The sequence below is a fragment of the Sarcophilus harrisii genome, chromosome 5 (genome assembly GCF_902635505.1).
Source record: "Sarcophilus harrisii chromosome 5, mSarHar1.11, whole genome shotgun sequence".
Lineage (NCBI taxonomy): Eukaryota > Metazoa > Chordata > Mammalia > Dasyuromorphia > Dasyuridae > Sarcophilus > Sarcophilus harrisii.
The window spans coordinates 92,845,257-92,867,459 of NC_045430.1; the positions used below are offsets into that span (position 1 = coordinate 92,845,257).

The 22,203-nt window shown below is 42.1% G+C and overlaps 2 protein-coding genes and 1 long non-coding RNA gene across 5 annotated transcripts; 1 reads left to right on the plus strand and 2 right to left on the minus strand.

The window, feature by feature from the left end:
- Nucleotides 1-12,546, minus strand: LOC100929248 (cytochrome c oxidase assembly protein COX14). Of its 3 annotated transcripts, none has more exons than XR_004229462.1 (2): nucleotides 12,225-12,546; nucleotides 1-412 (listed from the first exon to the last, which is right to left on the minus strand). XR_004229462.1 is itself a non-coding variant. In XM_031937919.1 (2 exons), exon 2 carries the CDS (start codon nucleotides 402-404, stop codon nucleotides 225-227), a length of 180 nt encoding a protein of 59 aa, XP_031793779.1. In that variant the 5' UTR covers nucleotides 405-412; nucleotides 12,090-12,172; the 3' UTR covers nucleotides 1-224. The 3 variants fall into 3 exon arrangements, 1 of the variants encoding a protein (XP_031793779.1); XR_004229463.1 differs by having other exon boundaries at nucleotides 1-423; nucleotides 12,225-12,513; XM_031937919.1 differs by lacking the exon at nucleotides 12,225-12,546 and adding an exon at nucleotides 12,090-12,172.
- Nucleotides 12,547-15,063: 2,517 nt separating this feature from the next.
- Nucleotides 15,064-21,173, minus strand: GPD1 (glycerol-3-phosphate dehydrogenase 1). Its single transcript, XM_023504274.2, has 8 exons — nucleotides 20,873-21,173; nucleotides 20,129-20,306; nucleotides 19,053-19,193; nucleotides 18,599-18,737; nucleotides 18,260-18,372; nucleotides 16,961-17,194; nucleotides 16,536-16,642; nucleotides 15,064-15,774 (listed from the first exon to the last, which is right to left on the minus strand). Exons 1-8 carry the CDS (start codon nucleotides 20,911-20,913, stop codon nucleotides 15,678-15,680), a joined length of 1,050 nt encoding a protein of 349 aa, XP_023360042.1. The 5' UTR covers nucleotides 20,914-21,173; the 3' UTR covers nucleotides 15,064-15,677.
- LOC116419213 lies at nucleotides 19,188-21,246 on the plus strand. The gene is made up of 2 exons (XR_004229464.1): nucleotides 19,188-19,388; nucleotides 21,170-21,246. It is a non-coding gene; the product is annotated as an uncharacterized LOC116419213 (long non-coding RNA).
- The last annotated feature ends 957 nt before the right edge of the window (nucleotides 21,247-22,203 follow it).

The window sequence follows — 22,203 nt, forward strand, 5'->3', positions numbered from 1 at the left end:
TGAAATGGCAAACCATATTTAATATCTTTATATGTCTTTCACTGTCACTCTTGTGCTATGATCCATTTAACAATTCAGGGCAGGGAGCACATCAAGTACATTCCTCTGACCAAGGACGGAAACTATGGAGACTCTCAAGGTAGGCTGGTAATTACCCTTCCATGCGATTTCGGGTGACCCCCAGCATGTCTCAAGCCTTGGTATTCTAAGGTAGAAAGAACTCTTCAGTCTTGCAGAATGCTTTGAGGCTTTTGTTCTTCAGCTGCCTGGCGTAGGACACCACGATGCTGAAAGTAGCGATAGGCCCGGGCACTACACAGAAAGCCACCATACACAGTGAGTAACATCATGGAGGCAGAGAAAGCCTTGTAGCCAAAGTCAGCTAGTTGTTTTGGTGACATCATTTTGCACCCTGCAAAGAAACTGGATTCAGATTCAAAAGCTTGAATGTAATACTTATTCCCACATGTTCCCCTTTCTAGTTAGAATCATTCCAGTAATACAAAATATATTTCCCATACAAAAACTTAAATGGGTGATAAGAAAGTGAAAACAAAAACTTCTTTTGGGAATTCCCAGTACAAAGAATCAAATGAACCAAAAGAAAACAGAACTGAATTAGAAGCAAGTTGACAATATTATCCATGTTATTAAGTATGGCCAAAATAAAAAACTCTTTCACTCACTTGGCTTCGAGTACGTGATCTGATATATATATATATTTTTTTAATTTTTAGGAGTTTAACTTTCTTAACTTTGTCTAAGGCTTAAAATAAAATCTGCATGCCTTGAATTCATGACAGATAGCTCAAATGGCCAATAGAAAATAGGTTAAAAGATTAACACTGGCTGTGGTGTCATGTTAAGAGGGCCCAAAGTGCCATACATAGAACATGCTCAGTAAGTGCTTCATAATACGAACTGTAATCTTTTTCAACTAAGTCAAACTTTGTAACATTAAGTAAAGGTATGCCACCTTCCAATATTGTCTGGAAGACAACTATGACTTTGTGCCCTCCTATAAAATGGAGAACTCATTGGTTCCAAGGGCTTCAGATGGCTCGATTTCAGATGGCTTTTAATCTGCAGCCCTAATCTTTCTCTCACACTTGGGGAACAAGTCAACTACTTGATGAAACTGGTATACATGATCAAAATGTAAAATTGATCTCCTTATCATTTTGCCTTCCTTACCCCCTAAAAATCCTATCACTTCTTCAGACTTCCTTATTTCTTACAAGGACACCATCATTCTTTTAGTTACTCACTCAGGTTAAGTCATCTTCAATTCTTTCTTAGGCATTTATTAAACACCTACTATGTGCCCAGACATTGACAAAGACAAAAACATTTAAATCAGTAAGACCTAAGTTCAAATCCTATCTGACACATGTGATCCTGGCCAAATCATTTAAATTCTCAGTGCTCTAGACAAGTCTCTTAAGACTGTAAGTGGCAAAGAGGTTTCCTTTACTGTACAGGAAGTTCTCTATGCCAATAAAATTATAATTCTAGTCCTTATTCATAAAGAATAAATTCAAAGAGGACAGCTAGATGGCGTAATGGATAGAGTGCTGGCCCTGAAGTCAAGAGGACCCGAGTTCAAATCTGGCCTCAGACACTTAATACTTCCTAGTTGTGAGACCCTGGGCAAGTCACTTAACCCCAATTGCCTCAGGAGGGAAAAAGACTAAATACAAAGGAACTAATAAAGGAATATTTGATTAGGATCAGGAATGTGTGCTTGAAGAAAATGAGTAATTCTGTGAAAGAGGTGAGGAACAGAGTTAAATGCATCACAGTGTGTAGAAAAGGGAGTATGCAAAACCAAGTTGGAAACACACATTAGATATAAGTTGTGAAGGATTTTAAAATCAGAACTTGTATTTTATCTTAGAAGCAATAGTTATTTAGCAGGATCAGATCTGGGCTTAAGTAAAATAGTTCTGGTTGCTGTATGGAGGAGTACAAGGAGTGGGAAGGAGTTGAGGCAGGGAGACTAGTGGGAAGTCACTGCAATAATTCATTTGAGAAGATGAAGGACCTGAACTAAGTATCTCTGGAGAAATTTTGGTTCTCCCACCCTTCAAATCTAAACAGCTGACAAATCTGGTCTCTATGTTCCATCTGATATCCACAGAGATTTATAATCCTTTAAGGGATAGAACTGTTTGTTTCTTTCCTTCCTTCTTCCCTTCTCTTTCTTCTTCTTGTTTCTCCCCTCTCCCAATATCTCCAGCACTTTACAAATAATAAACACCTAGCAATAATGTAACTAATGTCTGTTCAAATGAATTTAAGAAGGGAAAAAGTTGGATATGTTTAAGAGACCTATGGAATGAAAACAATGGTCTGAGAATGAGTTAACAATGCACTGTTTGTAGAAAACAAATATAGCACTGGGCTAGCAAACAAGTTTGAGTAGGGTCAAAAGAGTTGAAATTCTGCTTCCCTCTATACCAATTTTAGGAAGGGAATACATTAAAAAAAAAAAAAGCATTTAATTCAACATTTATTAAGTTTGGCAAGAAAGTTTTTTTTTCCCCCATTAATAATAGTAATAACAAGTAGGTCAAGTACCTTTCTGAGGTGAATTTCTAACCAAAGGAGGAACAGAGATAATTCTAAAATTTAGTTACATGAAACTAATGGGTCTATCAAAGAAAAAAATTAATTCAACTAAAGTACTGAATGGGAGAGGAGGGGAACTTTTGTTTCAAATATCTGATAGGTTCTTATATCAAAGATATCCAGGGAACTAAGAGAAAGTTGTCACAGGAAGGTAAAGGGGGAAATCTAGATGATATAAAAACAAAAGATTAATATAAATCTATTTTAAAAAACAAAGAAAATGCAAATCAAAAGAACTTTGAGATTTCACTTTATTCACACCTAGCAAATCGCCAAAAATGACAAAGGATAAGAATAGTAAATCTGGGAGGAGTCATGGAAAAAGATACTAATGCATTGCTGATAGAGCTGATTCCACAATTCTAGAAAGCAATTTAGAATTAGGAGTGACTAAAATGTCCATAACTTTTGATCTAGAGATTTTACTTTTAGGCACATTACTCCAAGGATGTTAATAAAAACAAATATCTGATATATATCAAAATATTTACAGTTAAGGTGTTTTAATTAAACACGTGAAACAAAGTAAATTTTCATTGAGAAATAATTTCTGGCAAATGAATGTAAGAGTATCACAGTGCTATAATAAATGATAATAAATGACAGACACACAGGGGAAGACTTGAAGCAATGCAGAGTTAAACAACTAGAAAAACCATGTATGTAAAGATTACAACAATATAACTGAATGGTGTGAAATTATAATGACCAAGCTTAGTGCCAAAAGATTTATGAAAATGCCCTTTAGCAATACAGAGGAGGAACATTATGGTGGAACTAAATATATCAGATTTTTTAAAATCTTGGGTTAGTCTTGCTGAAAAGTTTTTTTTCCTCTTTTAAAAAATTATAGGGGCAGACAAGTTGGTATAGTGGATAGAGCCCTGAAGTCAGGAGGACTCAAGTTCAAATCTAGCCTCAGATACTTAACACTTCCTAGCTGTGTGACCCTGGGCAAGTCACTTAACCCCAACTGCCTCAGCAAAAAAAACGTGTGTGTGTGTGTGTGTGTGTGTGTATAAAAGGGATGGGTTCTCTGGATGGTGGTGGTGGTTAGATAATGTAATAAAAATTTATTTTAAAGAACTTACTGTGCTAGGGCCTGGGGGGAGACACAAGATGAAATCACCACCTAAGGAACACTCTCCTGATTAGTCATATATTCTAATAAATTATTTAACCTGAAAAAGAGAAGGCTAATGTGGGATTGAATAATTACTAATCTAGAAGCTCTTTCCCACACCCTTTGGGATCCTTTTCTATCAATTATCACTTCTTGTCTTTTCAATGAATTCCTTTCCATTGGCTCCTTTCTATCAATCTTGCTAAAAACTCTTATCACAATACAATCTTTCCTTCCAGATGTGGCCTTCAAAAATGCTAATAGGACCTTTCCACAGAATATAACAGAAGTACAGTATTTTTCATTTAGCCTCAGGGGTTTCCTTAAACATCCATAATGATGCTAAGTATGCTGCTGGTTATATCATTCCTCTTTTAAGATATGGCCCTCTTAGCAATATCACTGAGTCAAAGGATATTGTAATTTTAATAATTTTGTGGGCACAGTTCCAAATCACTTTCTAAACTAGTGCATAGCTGGATTAGTGTACCTATACAACACAGGATAAAACCAGAGTCTGGGGTTTACTTAAATGAAAAAAACCAAATAGCATTGGAAAGGAATATGGTCTTCACATTGAAAGACATTGTGGACTGTGATATGTGTGGATATAATAGGAAAAATGGGGGAGATGTCAGAAAAGCCTTGTCAACCTTAAGGATAGCCACAGTCACTATTCTTAAGCAGAGCTGAAATCCTTGAGCTACAGGATCTAGTCAAGTCAGGAGCAAGAAGACTCTGAATTCACTCAAATTCATAAGAATTCAAGCTATTCGCCAACTGATAAATGGTCAAAGGATATGAACAATTTTCAAATGAAGAAATTAAAACACTTTCTAGTCATATGAAAAGGTGCTCTAAATCATTATTGATCAGAGAAATGCAACTCTGAGATACACACCTGTCAGATTGGCTAAGATGACAGGAAAATCAATTCTGATGGATGTGGTTCTTTTCAACAATGAGGTGATTGATGCCAGTTCCAATAATCTTGTGATGAAGAGAGCCATCTACATCCAGACAGAAGACTATGGGAATGTGGATCACACCATAGCATTTTCACACTCTGTTGTTGTTTGCTTACATTTTATTTTCTTTCTTATTTTTCTCTTTTTGATTTGATTTTTCTTGTGCAGTAAGATAATTGTATAAATATGTATACATATATTAGATTTAACATATATTTTTACCATGTTTAACATATACTGGTTTAATTACCATTTAGGGGAGGCAGTGGGGGGAAGGAGGAAAAATTGGAACACAAGGTTTTGCAAAGGTTAATACTGAAAAATTATATATACATGTTTTGAAAATAAAAAGCTTTAATTGAAAAAAAAGGAAGAAGGAAGGAAGAGGAGGGAGGAAGAGAAGAAGAAAGAGACTCTGCCATACTGGATTCACTGCCTACAACAGGCAGGAGCCCTAAGGATTTCTCAATTTGCCTTTTAGTTACCAACATAGATATAAATGGGCCGGACCCAAAAAATCTCATGGGCAATCTCATGATCTGATAAATTTCTTAGACGAACTAGAAGTTGGATTCTGATGTCTTATGGCCTTGCTATGCAAATGAAGTGAATAGCTGGAATTATGAGAAAAATTTTCAGGCTTTCATTGCAAAGTAACAGGTCATCAACATATTAGACAAGGGTAGAATACAAGGGAAATCTTCCTTTTGATATTTGGGAAAACAGAGTAGGAGATTCTCCTGTGAAATTCAAATCCAAGTAAGTTGATGTCCTTTGCCAAAAAGGAATTAGGAGTCTGGGTAGAGCAGAATGGAGTAAAAGGCAAAAAAGCAAAGAATAGTAAACTAGGTGGCAGAAGAGAGTAATGACACAAATATGGTAACAAAGTAGGGAACAACAAGGTGCAGAGAAATTATAAAGAAGTTAATATAGAAATCTTAGTCAAAAGGAACATATAGGATTCTCATCTTGGTCAATTTTTCCTTCTTTCTAGGTAAGGAGAATTAGGGGCATTACAGGGGGAAGGAACAGCACAAAACACTTTGTTAAAGAAGAAATTAAATGAAAATTCCTTTTTTTGACACCATGAGAAAAGGAATACCAAAGACTTACTGGCTTCATAACAAATCTGGAACAGAAACAACAGCAAGCACCCAATTTCATTCAGAGTGGATGTCCAGAAGGAGCAGGGAAAGCCACTTCTCAAAGGGTCAAGTTCTGGACTGAGTTGAGATATTTTGTACTCATATTACCATGCCAGATTCTCAGGGGACAAAATTTGAACCAGTTAAAAAATGGTCTCCTGGGGAAAGTAAATATAAATTTGTGAAAAGTAGTAAATTCTGACATGTAATTTACATAACTCCTTTCCCATTAATTTAGTTGTAAAGAAGGATAGTAGAAAGACATGTTCATCAGAGAGGAAAACAAGAGAAAAAGGACAAAGGTCAAAATAAGAAGTTCCATGGATCTCAATGGAATACAGCAAATTGACAGTGAACTGTCAAAGCAATCTTAAGTATGAATAGAAAAATTCAGTTCCTTGCCTCCAGTTGTGAATTGGTTATGGGATCTGTGTTATAGCCATCTGAGACCATTGTAGGAGGAAACCATTCAGCAGGTTATGGGCATAAAGAGTTACAGAAGGCTTGGCTATAATATATATGGCATATATATATATGCCCTGGTGGGCATATGGGCTTGATCACTAGGGTACACCTGTTTCTTTAAAGACCTGGCTTTCTACAAAAGTAATAAAGTCCAAGTGGTTTCTAGCTTTCAGAGAAGCCCTTTCAAGCAAAAAACGGAACAGGCTTGCTGACTCACTTATTTTATAGATCTGCAATTTGCAGGGCTAAGAGAGTACTTGGAAGTTTCTTCTCCCCCATTCTCCCCCCCAAGTTTCCTGCTAAGCATTCTTACAAAAGTAAATGGCTACTTCTATTATTTGGCTCACTGTGTGAATCTTCCACACTGCTACAAAAGTTTTTATTAGATTAGATAAAGCATTTATAGGAAGTGTTTAATATGTGCCAAAGATGGTGGTTTTGATATCTTGGAACAGCGTTTCCTACTAGGACATTATTATAAGGGACTTATACTCTTCAGTCTTCAGTCTGGGTTTAGTAAAGAGGAATATTAAAAATTTTCCAAAAATCTTTCAGCAAATTTTTTCAGGTGTTCCCATAATTACAGTTTACATAACTCCATTTGGAGTCAATTCCTAAGAGTAAGACCCTAGTATTGCAGTTAGTAATTCTTGTCCATCAGCAAATGGATGGTCTTGTTCTGCCGCCTTACTGTTAGCAGGTCTTCTAGCAACTATATGGGCCACATGTTGCCCTCAGAGTGGGGCAGAGAGCAGGAGAAGGTCCCTTCTTTCTGGCAACCTAGTTAGTCATATTTATGTGGTGGTAAGACAATGTAAGAGCTTCTCTAAATCTTTTTGAAGATTATGGAATGCTAATCACCAAATGGGCTTTTTCCTGAATTTATCTGGATGTTCAGAAAGAGTGGACAATAGGATTTTATAATTAATATAATCGACTATGAAACAAGAACACAAATACTTTGTAGTTCTTATCCAAGAAGTGGTGTCTCAGAAAGATGTGCATTAGGAAGTTGCCTAGCTTGGATTTGCTGATCACTCCAATTTTCATGGAAACAAGTGGGGAAAATAATCAACCATACTTTGTTTCCTGTTTCAAACTTTGGTCGAAATAGAGAGGATAATCTTTGGACAATAAATTTTCATGTCCATGATTTTGATTCCTTATCTTTTAGATCAAAAATCAGGTTAGTCTGTAGAGTGTTAATAGTAACCTAGAGGAAAAATGCTTGGGTCATGATAGAAGATTAGATTTGTTACCTACAGACATGGTGAGGAAGGGAGTACTGAAGGAGGGAATGTGAAAAGAAGTAGGCAGAATGGGAAGGAATGGAGGTGCCATAGGAGTAGAGGAAATTGGGGTCCAGAAGTCCAAAGATTTTCAGGGGGCTGAGAAAGAAAATAATGAGTGATATTATAAGAGTTGATCAAAAGAGGTAGGAAGGATTTCTAGAAAAGATTAAGAGTGGTAAGATCAATTTAGGATGGAACTCTCAGTTTTTGCTACAACTCCAGAAGTTTACTTTCTGCTTTTTTTTATAGAGTCCTTCTATGAGTGTAAACTGTTTGCATTTCTGTTTTTCTTCCCAGGTCATTTTTTACTTTCTGAATCCAATTCTCCCTGTGCAACAAGAGAACTGTTCAGTTCTGCACACATATATTGTACCTAGGATATACGATAACATATTTAACATGTACAAGACTGCTTGCCATCTAGGGGAGGGGGTTGAGAGAGGGAAGGGAAAAATCGGAACAGAAGTGAGTGCAAGGGATAATGTTGTAAAAAATTACCCAGGCATATGTCAATAAAAAGTTATAATTTTTTAAAAAGAGAGTTATTCTAGCTAGCATTTGCTTTCTTCTTCTTTTACAATGTATCTCATTTCTTAAAAAAAAAAAAAAAAAAGGTCTTGTTAAGTCAATTTATCTAAATCAAATGATCCTCCATTTGGCCACTGTCAACTGAGTTTCTACATGTGTAAAACCATTCCACATGACAAGAGAAAGATCTGTCATTTTAGAGATAATCCTGCACCTAACTATCAAGATCAGCCAGAATTCTATTTGGTTTTTTTATTTATTTTTTGCTATTTGTGCCAAAAGTGCTCAAGGGTGGTTTTAACTGTTGATTACTTCTGATTGAATTTATCCACAAAAAAAGAGAAAGGTTTTCTATATACAGTTATCATTCTGAGAAAGAATTATTTTTCCTTGAAAAATTATTTTCTATGCAAATTAAGACAACTCTGAGATACTACTACACACCTGTCAGATTGGCTAGAATGATAGGGAAAGATAATGCAGGGGATGTGGGAAAACTGGGACACTGATACATTGTTGGTGGAACTGTGAATACATTCAGCCATTCTGGAGAGCAATTTGGAACTATGCTCAAAAAGTACCCTTTAATCCAGTAGCGTTACTACTGGGCTTATATCCCAAAGAGATTTTAAAGAAGGGAAAAGGACATGTATGTGCCAGAATGTTTGTGGCAGCCCTCTTTGCAGTAGCCAGAACCTGGAAACTGAATGGATGCCCATCAATTGGAGAATGGCTGAATAAATTGTGGTATATGAATGTTATGGAATATTATTGTTCCATAAGAAATCAGCAGCAGGATGATTTCAGAAAGGTCTGGAGAGACTTACATGAACTGATGCTGAGTGAAATGAGCAGGACCAGGAGATCATTATATACTTCAACAACAATACTATATGATGATCAATTCTGATGATGTGGCCCTCTTCAACAATGAGATGAAGCATTAGAGCAGTAATAAATTAAACCAAATATACCCAGCAAAAAAACTCTGGGAAATGAGTGTGAACCACTACATAGAATTCCCAATCCCTCTATTTTTGTCCGCCTGCAGTTTTGATTTCCTTCACAGGTTAATTGTACACTATTTCAAAGTCCGATTCTTCTTGTGCAGCAAATAATTGTATGGACATGTATACATATATTGTATTTAACATATACTTTAACATATTTGACATGTATTGGTCAACCTGCCATCTGGGGGAGGGAGTGGGGAGAAGAAGGGGAAAAATTGGAACAAAAGGTTTTGCAATTGTCAATGCTGAAAAATTACCCATGCATATATCTTGTAAAAAAAAAATTTTTTTTTAATTTATTTCCTTTGAATCTTCCCAAATATCTGGGCTTCCTTTCTCACACAGACTAATATCAGCTGCACTAGATCTCAAACAATTAAAACACTCAAGTCCAGGATCATGAATGCTCAGAGAACTATACATTCAAACTTTTTATTAAGAATTTCCAGAAAGTCTTAAAAAGGCATCACTTTTAGAGAAAAAAAAAAAATGGTTCTATCATCTTCAGAGATCTAGGACTGGGACAACAAAGAAAAGTCTAGCAATGGGTAAGAAATCTTACCTTAATGGCATCCCTGAGAATTCATCTATTCTGGCAGTCTCTAGGGTCCTCAAAGGAATTTTCCAGTTATCTTACTTCTGACACCAAATTTTTGGGAGATTTCTCAACTTGGTTTCTTGAGAAGCCCAGATAGAATCATACCTGCTAGCTAGGTCCACAAACTGGAGGTCAATAACTTCAGAGACCAAATGAAAAGGAAATATTAAGTCTGTTCAAAGTTAGCTAGGGCAACCAGTAATTGAAAAGTAACTCCCTGAACAAAGATTTAGTTTGGCTTAGTGTTAATGCTATGAGACTCAGTCTTTTTTTAGAGATTGCATCATAAAGCAGCACACTGAAGCAGACAGAAATAAATTTAGGATAAAGGTATACATTTAAGGGCTGCCTAATTCTTGGACTTATAACACCTTACTTTTGTCCTTCTCAGTTCCCATTCTAAGAATACCACTGACAAGTCTCACATCTCCAAAAGAAGGTAAATAGGATGGTAAGAAAATCATATTACACAAAAATCAATTTGAAGCAACTGCAAATTTTGAGACTGGAGAAAACTTAAGAAAGGAATATATTGGAAGGACTGGCAAATACAAACAAGAATAAATTTTTCTTGGGTCTTTCAAAAAGTAGAACTGGAAACCAAAAATAGAGAGGGGAACAATTTAAATTCCCACTTCTTGTGGTGATGCTATATGCTTGTGAAATAAGGAATATCACAGTCTAAGAAAACTCAAAATCACAGAGATTTTTAGGGTAAGAAAGCGTGAATTATTTAATCTGCTCTCTTCATCGGCCTTTAGCAATATTCTTAAGTCTAAATTAAACTAAACATTCTGTGAGGCTCCAGATGGTGGTTCTAGGAATAGTGAGTAGATATTCCAGAGGTACAGTTTTCAGTTTGTTAGTATAAAGCACGCAATAATTACAGCTACTCAAAAATAGAATAGGAAACCTCCTTACACATAGTATAGCAGAGGCTGGACTGTTACAGTTTTTTGTATTTGTAGCCTAGTGTCTACCAGAATGCCCTGTCTTAATAAATATATAGATATGACAGAATTTTTAAAATATTGTTTAAGTGCCATATACAAAAAAGGATATGGGGAAATTATGAGAAGAGAGGAGGTGGTTAGGTGGCAAGAAGTGACATGTAGACTGGTATCCTGGAGATTTCAGGGGACATTGAGAAAGGATATGCCCTTGTGATAAATTCCTGGGAAAATATGAACAAAAAGTCACAAAGGAGGAGGAGACAGATGGGTTGACACCTACATCTTTGGAGAGATCATCCAAAGATATGAAATTAGACTGTAACCTCCTTGAGATTAAGGAATGTTTTTTTTTTTTTGGGGGGGGGGAGTGGAAGGGGAAAGAGGAGGTTGGTGGGTGGCCTGTCTTTATATTCCCAGCACTTAGCACATGGCCACCAAGCAGAGCAAGCCTTAATAAATGCTATTTGACTAATATAAATATAAATCACAGATCTATTTCAGTATTTGAATAGGTATTACGAGATAGATGGGCCCAGGTAGAAGTGGAAGTTCAAAGGAAAAGTTCAATTCCCACTTAATTCAATTCCCAGAAGACTTGGTGTAAGAATTACAAAAGATGACCAGATTCTGACTGACCCTCCTTGGGTTCCGTTAAATGCCAACTAAAATCCCACTTTTTTTTTTTTTTTTGCTGAGGCAGTTGGGGTTAAGTGACTTGCCCAGGGTCACACAGCAGGAAGTGTGAAGTGTCTGAGGCCAGATTTGAACTCAGGTCCTCCTGACTTCAGGGCTGGGGCTCTCTCCATTGCACTACCTAGCTGTCTCTAAAATCCCTCTTTCTACAAGAATCCTTTTCTAACCCCTCTGGATTCTAGCACTTACCCTCTGGTGATGATTTTCCCATTTATCCGGTATATAATTTGTTCTGTAGATATTTGTTTGCAAGCTGTCTTCCCTCTCCCCCGGCCACCCCCCATCAGACAGTGAATTCCCCGAGTACAGAGCCCGGCACATAATAAACGATTACTGAATTGAATTGAAGGGAAAGGGAGTAAGAGGAGCAGTCAGAACACGGTCAAAGCAAAGGGAGTATTTTATACAAAGGTAAAATTAAAAGTTTACAAGTGTGAGGGAATGGGAGCTACGAAGGGGCAGCGTCCGGCTGACGCATCATATCCAGATTATCCAGATAACCGACTAAGAAAAGGAAGCGTCTTTAAATGGTCCTAAAACGTACCCGCCAGGGCAGCCGGCCACGCCGCCAGGAGGCGGGCTCAGTCAGCTTCGGCCCTCGTCCCCCCGTCCCCCGTCCCCCGTCCTCCCCCCATCCTCCCCCAGCCCTGACCTTCTCCGTACGAGCTCCCCTCCCCCACCTGGCGGCGTTTCCCAAAGTGTTACAAATAAGCGGGCCTCTTAGTCTGGGGAAATCCGGGGAGCCTCGGAGCCCAGACTCGGCTCACCACCCTCTCCTGTGTTGCCTCTCCCACCCCACAGGTCCTCCCTCCTACCTGGCCCTCACAGTGCTGCCTCCCTAAGTCCTTCAACGGCGCTCAGCCTCCCCCGACCCGCCACTTCCGGCCCCAAGGGAAGATGGGACCGGAACTACAGAGATGCAATAGGGGGAATCGGGGAGGGGGAGCAAAAACTCGAGAGCTAGAAGCCTAACTCGAGGATCCGAGAGAAGTGTTAGGCGGAAAGATCAGCTTCCGGCCTCGGTCGGAAGATGTATAACTTCCTGAAGCCGACTCGAGGCGCATTTCCGGCCTGAGGAGGAGCATCTTCAGCAACGCTCGCTGAACGCGATGAATTTCCGGCTCTCCGGGCCAATCACGGGCGCCCTAAAAAAAAAAAAAAAGACTCCGACGATCAGTTTGAACGCACAGAATCCTGGGCTTCGTAGTCATTCCTCCTTAGGACTCCCCGCCGCTAAAGTCTGGGAAGTCTCTGATGGAAAGGCCAATCCCAAACGCGGGTAATCTAGTGATGTCATTAGTCGTTAAGCTTATCCTTTTCTGGAAAGATTCCATTTGAAGCGATCGGTGCGCCCCCTGGCGCTGCATCCTGCGCTTTCCGGACCGGGTTACGACCCAGAAGAATGAATGGCGAAGGAGTTAGGTGCTGACCCGGACCCCCCGCGAAGAAATACGGCCCGCTTTGGCAGAGCGGTCATAGGAAAGGGGGGATTGGAAAGCCAGAGGTCGTTTCCTCTAGTTTTAAAGCCGCCACGGATCCCTAAAGCCTTGGGAGCATCACAGTGAGAATACAGAATACAGAAAAGGGACAGGGAGAAGTAACTGACCCTGCAGGGACAGTCTCCCCAGGCTCGTTTTCATAGCCCTGCGGAGGCCACAGATTTAAAGTCGGGGGCGATCTAGCCCAAACCTCTCATTTTCCAGGGCTGGTTAATGAATAATAATGTCTATCAAGTTTTGCAAATATTTGCTTTTTTCCTAATACAATTCTTGGATTATAGGTGCTGTTTTCAATCCCCATTTTACAGATGGGGAAAACTGAGGCAAAGAGCCATTAACTAACTACATCCAGCTAGAAAATGTTTCAGGATCGGGGCCTCTTAGTTTCATAGGAAAGAGGTCCAAGGAGGCTGGTTTCCGGCCTCCAAATCTAGCATTCTTTCCACTGCACAGACTAATGAGCAAGCATAATTAGGAGTGAGAGGGTCGGGGGATGAATGACAAACCTGAGGTTGTTAGAACACTAAAGGCAGAGTTTTCTTCACCATGCAGAAAAAGAAGGCTTGAAGAGCGCAGGGTGTGACACACACAGAGTTCAGAAACGAATCTGACTTTTATTTTTGAAACGAGGATGTTTGGGACATCAAGATGGCAAAATGGACAGAGCGACAGCCCTGGAGTCAGAGAAAACATGAGTTCAAGATACTTGACACTTAGTAGCTGGATGACTCCTAGGTAAGTCACTTAATGCCAGATGCCTCAGCCCAATTCTCCACCCCCCCCCCCCCCAAAAAAAAAAAACGAAAAAAAAAAAAACTAAGGATATTTGACTTGAAGGACCCAGATTTAAAGTTAGGAATCTGTTTAGTGTCAATCATATTACTGAATTTTTAGACCTCTTAGATGGGTGTGAGTGGGCTTTCTCACCTTTCCTCTAACACAGTTTCCTAGGGGTGGAGAATAGAATGACAGGATCACTCAGGAAGATCAAAATTCTTTGTAATCCTATCTCCCATCTCAATTATCCAGAGGCTGGTTAGTGTTTCATTGCTGCTAAACTTCTTACCTCTTGGCAGTGATGGGAGGAGGCCTCAGTCCCTGGTTTAAGAGGGATTTAGTCCCTGATCTGAGAGTGGAGGCGGGCTATAGAATTACCACTTTTTGTTAGTGGACCACAACATGCCATTCACGTACTAGTGTCCCCTCTGCTGGCTGGACAGAGCCCCAGAAGACTATTAATAGGCATCACCAGGCTGCTGACTTGCTAACATTCCTGCTGCCGCCATCTGATCCTTGACCAAGGCGAGGGCCAAGAATACTCCTCACCCTCTCCCTTCTGCTCCCCATTCTGTTTCCTTCACTCAAGTCTCTAATCTTTTTTTGTTAGCCTGGCTTGAGAAATTGATATGGATATTTCATTTGCTCCTTTGGGCCCCGGGGTTGACACTCATGGGGCAATGTGGGCAGGTGCTCTTCGGAGAACACTCCTAGCTTTTGGAGAGGGCCCTATCTAACCAAGAGTCCTGCACCCCGGTGTCCCTTCAGATTCTGAATGGACCAGGATGAGGTATATGGAGATCCCTTCTCTGCCAACCTGTTCCTCCACCCCCCTTCCTGAGGCCTTTTACTTTGCTTTTAATACCCTCCCCCTACTCCCAGAAGTGGGAGAAAAACCAACCCCTGCTCCCTTAGATCATTTTTCTCAAACTCCATTAAAATCAGCAGCTCTTTTCTTATGCTTGGAAAAATTGAGATTGAGGAGCAGGAGTATTTTAGGAAAGAGAGGGGTGGCATTCAGAGATCGGTGTTCCTCTGGGGAAGGCCGGGGAGGAGGGGAGGCAGGGGGTGGTGAATGAAAAGGTCAGCATTAAAGCCACTGTGAAAAGGTTCAGGAGGTGCTTCAGTCAGCAGATTAAGTTCCTGATACCCAGAGAGAGAAAGAGTGAGAGATCCCAGGGAGGGGGAGGAAAAGTCTCTAGAAAGGTCAGATGAGTAAAAAAAGAGCTGGCAAGGCCCAAGCTCCAAAAAACCAGGAACCAGGAAGGCCCCACAGAGGAGAGAGGTCCCCAGGAACTCCTCCGATGCCAGAGGGAGGAGGAAAATGGGCCTGCTCAGAGGCTTCTGGGAACAGAGATATTGCTAGGAGAAGCTGGAGGCCAGTTGAGATCTTTGTATTTTATTACAAACACTGAAACTCATTGACATAGGACAGCATCCCCTGGGAAGATCAGACCCAAGGGAATTCACAGGGATCCATCTTCCTTCTTTCTCTCCCCAAGCCGCTGCCTCTCCCCAACATTTTCACTTCCACAGAAGCTGACACTTCCAGAAGCTTCAGCAACCACTTGATTGGGCACTGGGACTAGAAGGCAGGGAGGACTTTTAGCTTTGGGCTTAATTTTTGTAGATCAGCCAACCATAGCAGCCATCTTGACCCCCCATTATGCAGAGAACACTGAGATTCATTTTCACCATCCCTGAAGAGAAAAGAAAGATGGCCCCACCCCTAGAGAGGAAGTGGAAGGAGAAAAAACAAGAATTCAGGGTTTCCCAAGCTGAGATGAGGTCAATTGCTTGGGTTTGATTGGGCCTCCACTTTGGAGGTTTCCAGGAGTTCTTAAGCCCCACGGCTTCGTGTACTCCAGGCAATGAAAGGACTCAGCTGAAGGGGAGAAACTGAGAAGTCTTGGGAAAATTCTCATGGCCCAGGACACCCTGGAGTCAGGTTCAGGAAGCTGGGGATCTTCAGTGACTCAGCCTCAGTACTGCCTACATGTGTTCTGGGTGGTTCTGGAGGCACTGGATGAACTTTTGGATCGGGTGACCCTCGTAGCACACCTGGTACACAGCCATAAACAAGGGGAATCTGGAAAGGGCAAGAGGGAGAGGAGCTTCACTGGTTCAGCTTATAAGGCCACAAGTCCCCTTCCCCCAACCCCCATTACACACACTATTATAGTTTCCAGTTACAGACTCTTCAGCTTTGGGATGAAAGAAGCCCTCATCAATGGTCTTTTCTCTCCAGTTGTTCCTGCCACCACAACCTTGGCTCTCCTGGACTGGGGAGGGCTCTCATCCTTGCCTGCTCCCTTTCCTCTGGCAAGGCAGTTCCTCCAACCACAAGACAGAGACATAGCTAAAAGGCTCGCGCTCTCTCTCTCTCTCTCTCTCTCTCTCTCTCTCTCTCTCTCTCTCTCCCTCTCTCTCTCTCTTTTTCTCTCTCTCTCTCTCTGTCTCTGTCTCTCCCTTTCCTTTTCTTTCTTCCTCTCTGTCTCTCCCTCTTTCTTTGACTAGTCTGCTTCCAAACCCTTTTCAAAATTCCCTGCCTTCAGGAAGCTTTCCCAAACTCAACTCTAATAACACCAGCAGCCCTATAACAAGGTTTGCTTCAGCAAGTATTATATGCAAGCTCATGTTTCTATGTGTGCTTTTAGAGTGAACAGGGACCCTGTCTCCATGCAAGTGGTTGGGGTGCTCAAGATAAGTAGGAGGGTCAAACAAAATGCCCTATAGTCAAAGTCTTATTCCTGAGTGCCTCAGATTTTTTCTCCTGTGAAGAGTAAGAGTCAGACTAAGAAAGAGAAAAGGTGGTAGGGAAGGGGACTGGCTTGTTGTGACTGCACTCACTTGTCCAGCAGACCCTTGTGCTTCAAAATGTTGTGCAGCTCCTGAGCTGTCTGGGGCCCCTGAAGCTTCTGCCCATTCAGCATCTCTTTTTCCAATTGTTCAATAGACTGTGAAAGAAATGGGGGTGGGGGGAAGGCAGGGAGCAGAATGCCTCAGTAGTTGGGGGTGGGGTAGAGCCTGAAATCTCAGATAGGGAATAGGGGCAATGGGGAGAAATTCTGGGGAGGGGGTAAAAACATTCACAGCAGATGCTTAGCTGGTTCCTTCTCCGCACTACCCTGCTTCAAGCCTGTTTTAGTCCTTCCAACCCAACCCACTCTCACCTCCCAAAAGGTTCCCAATCCCTCTTCTCTTTCCCATTGCTCTCTTGGATTCTCAACCTGTCCATATTCTGTCATCTTCCACCCAACCTCTTGAGCCCCCACCTTTCCAGTTCGGGCAAAGGCTTCAGCCACTTTTCGATTCCGACCCCCATAACAGGTGGTAATGAGGTCAGCGATCCCACAACTTTCCAGGAAAGTAGTTGAAGAGACTGGGCCCTTGCAGAAGAGCTTGGAGAAGGCAATCATTTCCATGAGTCCCAGCCGGATCACAGCAGCCTTTGTATTGTCACCAAAGCCCAGTCCATCACAGAAACCAGCCCCAACAGCAACTACATTCTTTGTGGGAAAGAAGGGAGAAACAATGTAGTCTCTAGGCAGCATCATAAGGGCCACCATATCTCCTCCCTCAATCCCATAAATTCTCTTAATAGAGTTGATGGGAGGATGAGGGGAGATCATGTCCAGAAGTTTTTAAACTGGCTTCAACTTGTATTCTTAAAAAATATTTTCGTAACTTTTTCAATATAATTGGTGCTCTTTGTAATTGTTTTTTGTATTTTATTGTATATCTTTATAAATATTATTCTGGGAAGGGTTCCATAGGATTCACTATGCTAAAGTGACCCGTGACTCAAATACTTTAGGGTATTCCCCTAAAGTAGAGGATTATGCCTTTTCAATAGTAAGGACAATATGGAAGATTAGCAACCCTAATCTGTTTCCAAAACATTTTATAGTGTCCTCCCTCTGGATACAAAGACTGTTCCCTTTCCCTGGGATGGCCTTTACCATCTAACCTAGGAAGTATAGTAAGTGGGAGCACTGGGCCTGGAGTCAGAAAAACCTGGGTTCCAATCCAGCCTCAGATACTATAAATCACTTAACTTCATTCTCTTATCTGTAAAATGAGGATAATAAGAGTCCTCCCTAGAGGATCAAATAAGATGTGTACAGTGCTTCGCACAACACCCAACATGCATTTGATAATTGCTACCAATCCTACCTCACACTTTCTTCCTCTAGAAATATTCGCCTGGTTCATTTACAGCACCACCATTTTTTCTCGATCTCTTTTTAGTTGCCTCTGCTCTTTTTTTATCTCTGTAGCTGTGTCCTTGCTCCCTTGTCCCTGTCTCTCCAGGTACTCAAGGGCGAGGGCTCTCTTTTCCCCTCTGGATCTTCCTTTAGCCTCCATGATAGGGCTTTCACAAAGGGCATAGCTGGTCCAGATAAGGGCAGGCATTTTTTTCATCTTGTGGTGGGTGGAGGGAGAATCTGAACCTGTTTCCCCAAGTTTCCTCTCTCCCTAAGTTGCACCCACTGGGGTTTTCTCTAGGTTGGAGTCTAGCAGCCTGTAGTTGTTTCTATGGATCCCAATTAACCCTTCCCTCTGCCCCTCACCTTAAGGGCCCCACAGATCTCTACTGTGTCTACTTCTTGCACCACAGTTATTCGGAAATTTGGTGTTTGCAACAGCTCCTTCAGCAGCTGCCCTTGGGCCAGGTTCTTGCAGCCTAAAGTGGAAGGGATTAGGCTGAGCAAGAGATGTCAGTCACTGACAGTTTTTCTCTTCTGATCTCTGCTGCAGACACAGAGAGGGTAACCCTTCTATTTCCCTTGCCCCCCCATACTCCCCTCTCCACCCTCTAGTCTTCCCCTTGTCAGTATCTCTATAGGGGGGAAAGGTTGGGAAAAGAGATGGATTGGGCTCTGGTGAGGGGAGGGACAAGGAGGTCTCACCAATGGTGGTTTCACAGAATTTCTCATCAGCCACTTCACTGGCAATATTGGCTCCCATCAGCACACTAATGGGGATGCCCAGTCGTTCATGGATCACCTCAGAGATCAGCTTCAGCCCATCAGGGCCTTCGTCCACACCCTGGGCATACAGTGGGACTCAGAGCTAGCTTCCTTCCTATTTCTCCCCTCTCTCTGTCCACCATCCCAAGTCCCCATATATGGAGACCTCTCCCCTCTAAGCTATCATTCTGCAGCCTTTCCCTGACTATGATCTTCCTCCTATCCCAGCTCAGGAACAGAGGCACTTCTTTCCTTAGCCGTTCCCATAATGTTCCAGAACAACACACCACTCCCCTATCCCATTTCTCTGGAATGAATTCTTCAAATTGCTGCTCTGGTTCTCACCTCTCACTAAAGCCATTCTTCCCCAGTCCCCTTCTCCCACCCTAGGCACCTTGATAAGAGACACCCCAATGGCATTTCTCTTCAGATGACCCTTGAGCTGGTCACAGATTTTGCCAATGAATTGATGAGGCACCACGAAAATGAGGATATCTGCATCTGCGGCTGCCTGGATCACATCTGGTATAGCCACCTAAAGGAATGGTAGAGCAGTGCTGACAAGGCCATTCTTGGGGTTGGGGGAGGGTGATGGTGGAAGAAGGAAGGAGGGAAATTCGAGCACAGAGGCAGGATTGAGTTTCATAGGAGCTATTAAAGAGACAAGTCATTCCCCCAACTTCCCTTCCTTAACAGCTTCAGCTATTGGATGGGGAGGAGAGCTCACAAGGTGAGGGACTAAGCTGTACTTTCTGTCAGACCTGGTAACAGTACCTTTTCTGGGCTGTTGTCTAGCAGTAACAATGACCAAAAATTAAAAAGATTTTTGAAAACTTCTGAAACTCCGACTTGCTCCCAAGGCTTATCTGTGGGATATGCCAGGTAACTAAAAAGAGGACGGGTTGGGCTGGATGGGGTAATTTGGATGAGTTTCAGGGCTAAGAATGAGTCCCAGACAACATACCTTCTCCTTTTTAGGGGGAAAAGTGAAAGACAAATGAGTTTGGCTCTACTACTGTAGTTCACAGATCAGTTTCCAAGGTCAGCCACTGGGTGAATGAGTAACAGGATGAGAGCCAGGGGCACTATCCTGTACCCCAGTCTGGAAGCCTGTCCTTGGTTGCCATGGAGATGACTTACTTCTAAGCCTCCCTCCCCCCTTTCCTCATCCAGCCCAGCCCCAGAGTTACATTATGGAAAGTGGACACTGCATTCCTTTCCTTCTCTGTCTTGAGAAACCCAGAAACCCCAGATCAGCTTGATTAGATAGGTTATGTTTTGGGCAACCTTGTCGCCCTCTAGGCTAGTACTGGGATTGGGTCCAACTTCCCTCAAAAGGCCTCTTACTTTAAGGCTTGGAGTGTGACCCCATACACTGTCCACTATCACTCTCTCTACCCCCATTCATCTTTTTTTTTCCCCTCCATTCATCTTTTTTTTTTCCCCCATTCATCTTTTGGGAGGCCTCACCACATTGAGTGGCAGCTTGTGCCCAGGTAGGTATTTGACATTCTCATGCTTGGTGTTGATGATTTCTGTTAGCTTTTGGCCAGAAACTTCTTCCTCAAACACCCACATGGCGACCTGAGGGTCAAACTGTACCAGCTGAGTTACATTGCTACCCACAATCTTGGCGATAGCTGAGCCCCTAAGGAAAGGTGGTAAAAGAGGATATAGTGAGATTGGCGATAAGGGAGTCGTTTCTAACCCCTGAGTAGGCTGAGGAGACAGTGGGAATAGCCAGTACCTATCCTCAGGCTAACAAATTAAACCCAAATGAAATATAAATAGCTACCTATCATACCCGACCACCCCTATCCAAGAAATATTGGGGTACCTGAGACTCCAACTAGTTTGGGATACTAATGGGACTTAATCCTACTGAATGGTTTTAGATTCATACCATCTAGCTGCTAGGAAAGGCACCTGCTATCATCCCAACACAATTAAGCCAATCAGATATTGGTGGGAAATTAAAGTCAAGGCAGCTTCTTTTCTTCAGGGGTTTTGGTACAATTAGGAGAGGGAGCAACCACAAAGGCCCTATGTGCTCCTCTTTTTCAGAATAAGAATATAGGGCTATTGGGGTAGCTGTTGGAGCTAAGGCAGGACAGAGGGCATTTCTGACTCTCCTCTCAAATCCATGATACTGACACCCAAAGGCTCATATGATTTCCCTTTTTCCTCACCATAGCCTTCAATAGGGCCTCTTACCAGTTCCCTGATCCCACGATGCAGACCTTCTTGCTTGCCATGGTCCTGCTTCCCTGCCTGGCCTGCTGCGTACCACCACTGCCTTGCTCCTCTGTCTGCTCTGAACATTTAACTTGGCATGTTGGAGAAGTCAAGCTCCACCCCTAATGAAGGGGTGGGAGTGAGGGAGAGTCCAACAGGGACAGGGAGGAACAGGCAGACAGGGGTAGGGACAGGAAATCAGGACACTCATTTCAATCTTTTTCTACTGTCAGCTGGTACCTTCTGGTCTCCCGCTTCCCTAGGAGAGCTCACGAGGTGAGGGACTAAGCTGTACTTTCTGTCAGACCTGGTAACAGTACCTTTTCTGGGCTGTTGTCTAGCAGTAACAATGACCAACAGCACCTCCTATTATGGTCCTCAGGGGTTAGCATTCTTCAGTTTTACAGACAGGGACTCCCCAAAATGAATGGATCCATCCCCCACATAACAGCACAAACTCAGAGGTCTGGCTGCTCAACCAAAACATCCAACCCTGAAGGAGTCTCCACTAGAATAGTCATTCTGGGTCCCCACCTCGGTTTTCTTTGACAGGTCCCCATGTGACACAGCTCACCTTTGAATGGTGGCAGTGGAGTTTCATTTTGGGGACAGTAGTGGAAAGATCCTGAGAAAAATTCGGCAAGGAATTAATCATTTATACGCTTTGCCAACTCCCAGGCACTTCTCAAGGACTTAAGAGGGGAGAAGAGGTGATAATAGATAAGATACCCTTTCCATGCCTCCTATAAGCACATACCAAGCCCAGGTTGCAGGCTCTGCCAACACTACCATACTATTGTTAGAGAGTATATGGAGGGTGTCAGGAGAAATGGTAAAAATGGATTCTGCAGGTCCAAGTCTGTGTGCTCACATAGTCATGTTTGGTTAAGAGAGGGCAAAAGTTCCCAAGCTACTTTAGAGGGGAGAGGAAGAGGCCTCTTGGACATTGCTGCTTGTGCACTTTGGCCTAAAAGGCAGACAAATCATCCTGGGCCTAAGACTGCATTCACATGCCCAGCTCCTGCTAGATAACAACTGGGCTAGTGAGGAGCCCCAGTCCAGCTGGGGGATGGAAATGAGCACATGGGAGGTAAAAGTTCACAAGATGATGGGAGGGGCCTACAGTCACTTCTCTGGTTGGGCTCTCTGGCTGATCCCAGGGTAGTAAAATTTCCCCGAAGCTTGGTTAGATTCCCTCTCCAGAACATAATGTTGCTTCCAATTCAAGGCTGGCTTCTTTCCTCAGCTCCACCCCCATTTTCCCCCTGGCACAAATTGTACAGTCTTGGCAACAAGAGTTCAAGTACCAG

What these genes read in the sequence shown, in the direction of transcription:
- LOC100929248 (XM_031937919.1), bottom strand. Translation starts at nt 404, where the DNA reads ATGATGTCACCAAAACAACTAGCTGACTTTGGCTACAAGGCTTTCTCT.
- GPD1 (XM_023504274.2), bottom strand. Translation starts at nt 20,913, where the DNA reads ATGGCAAGCAAGAAGGTCTGCATCGTGGGATCAGGGAACTG. An exon ending in ATCGTGGGATCAGGGAACTG is followed by an intron (nt 20,307 to 20,872) that starts GTAAGAGGCCCT and finishes ACCTTTCCTTAG; the next exon opens with GGGCTCAGCTATCGCCAAGA. An exon ending in ATTCTGTGAAACCACCATTG is followed by an intron (nt 18,373 to 18,598) that starts GTGAGACCTCCT and finishes CTTCCACTTTAG; the next exon opens with GCTGCAAGAACCTGGCCCAA.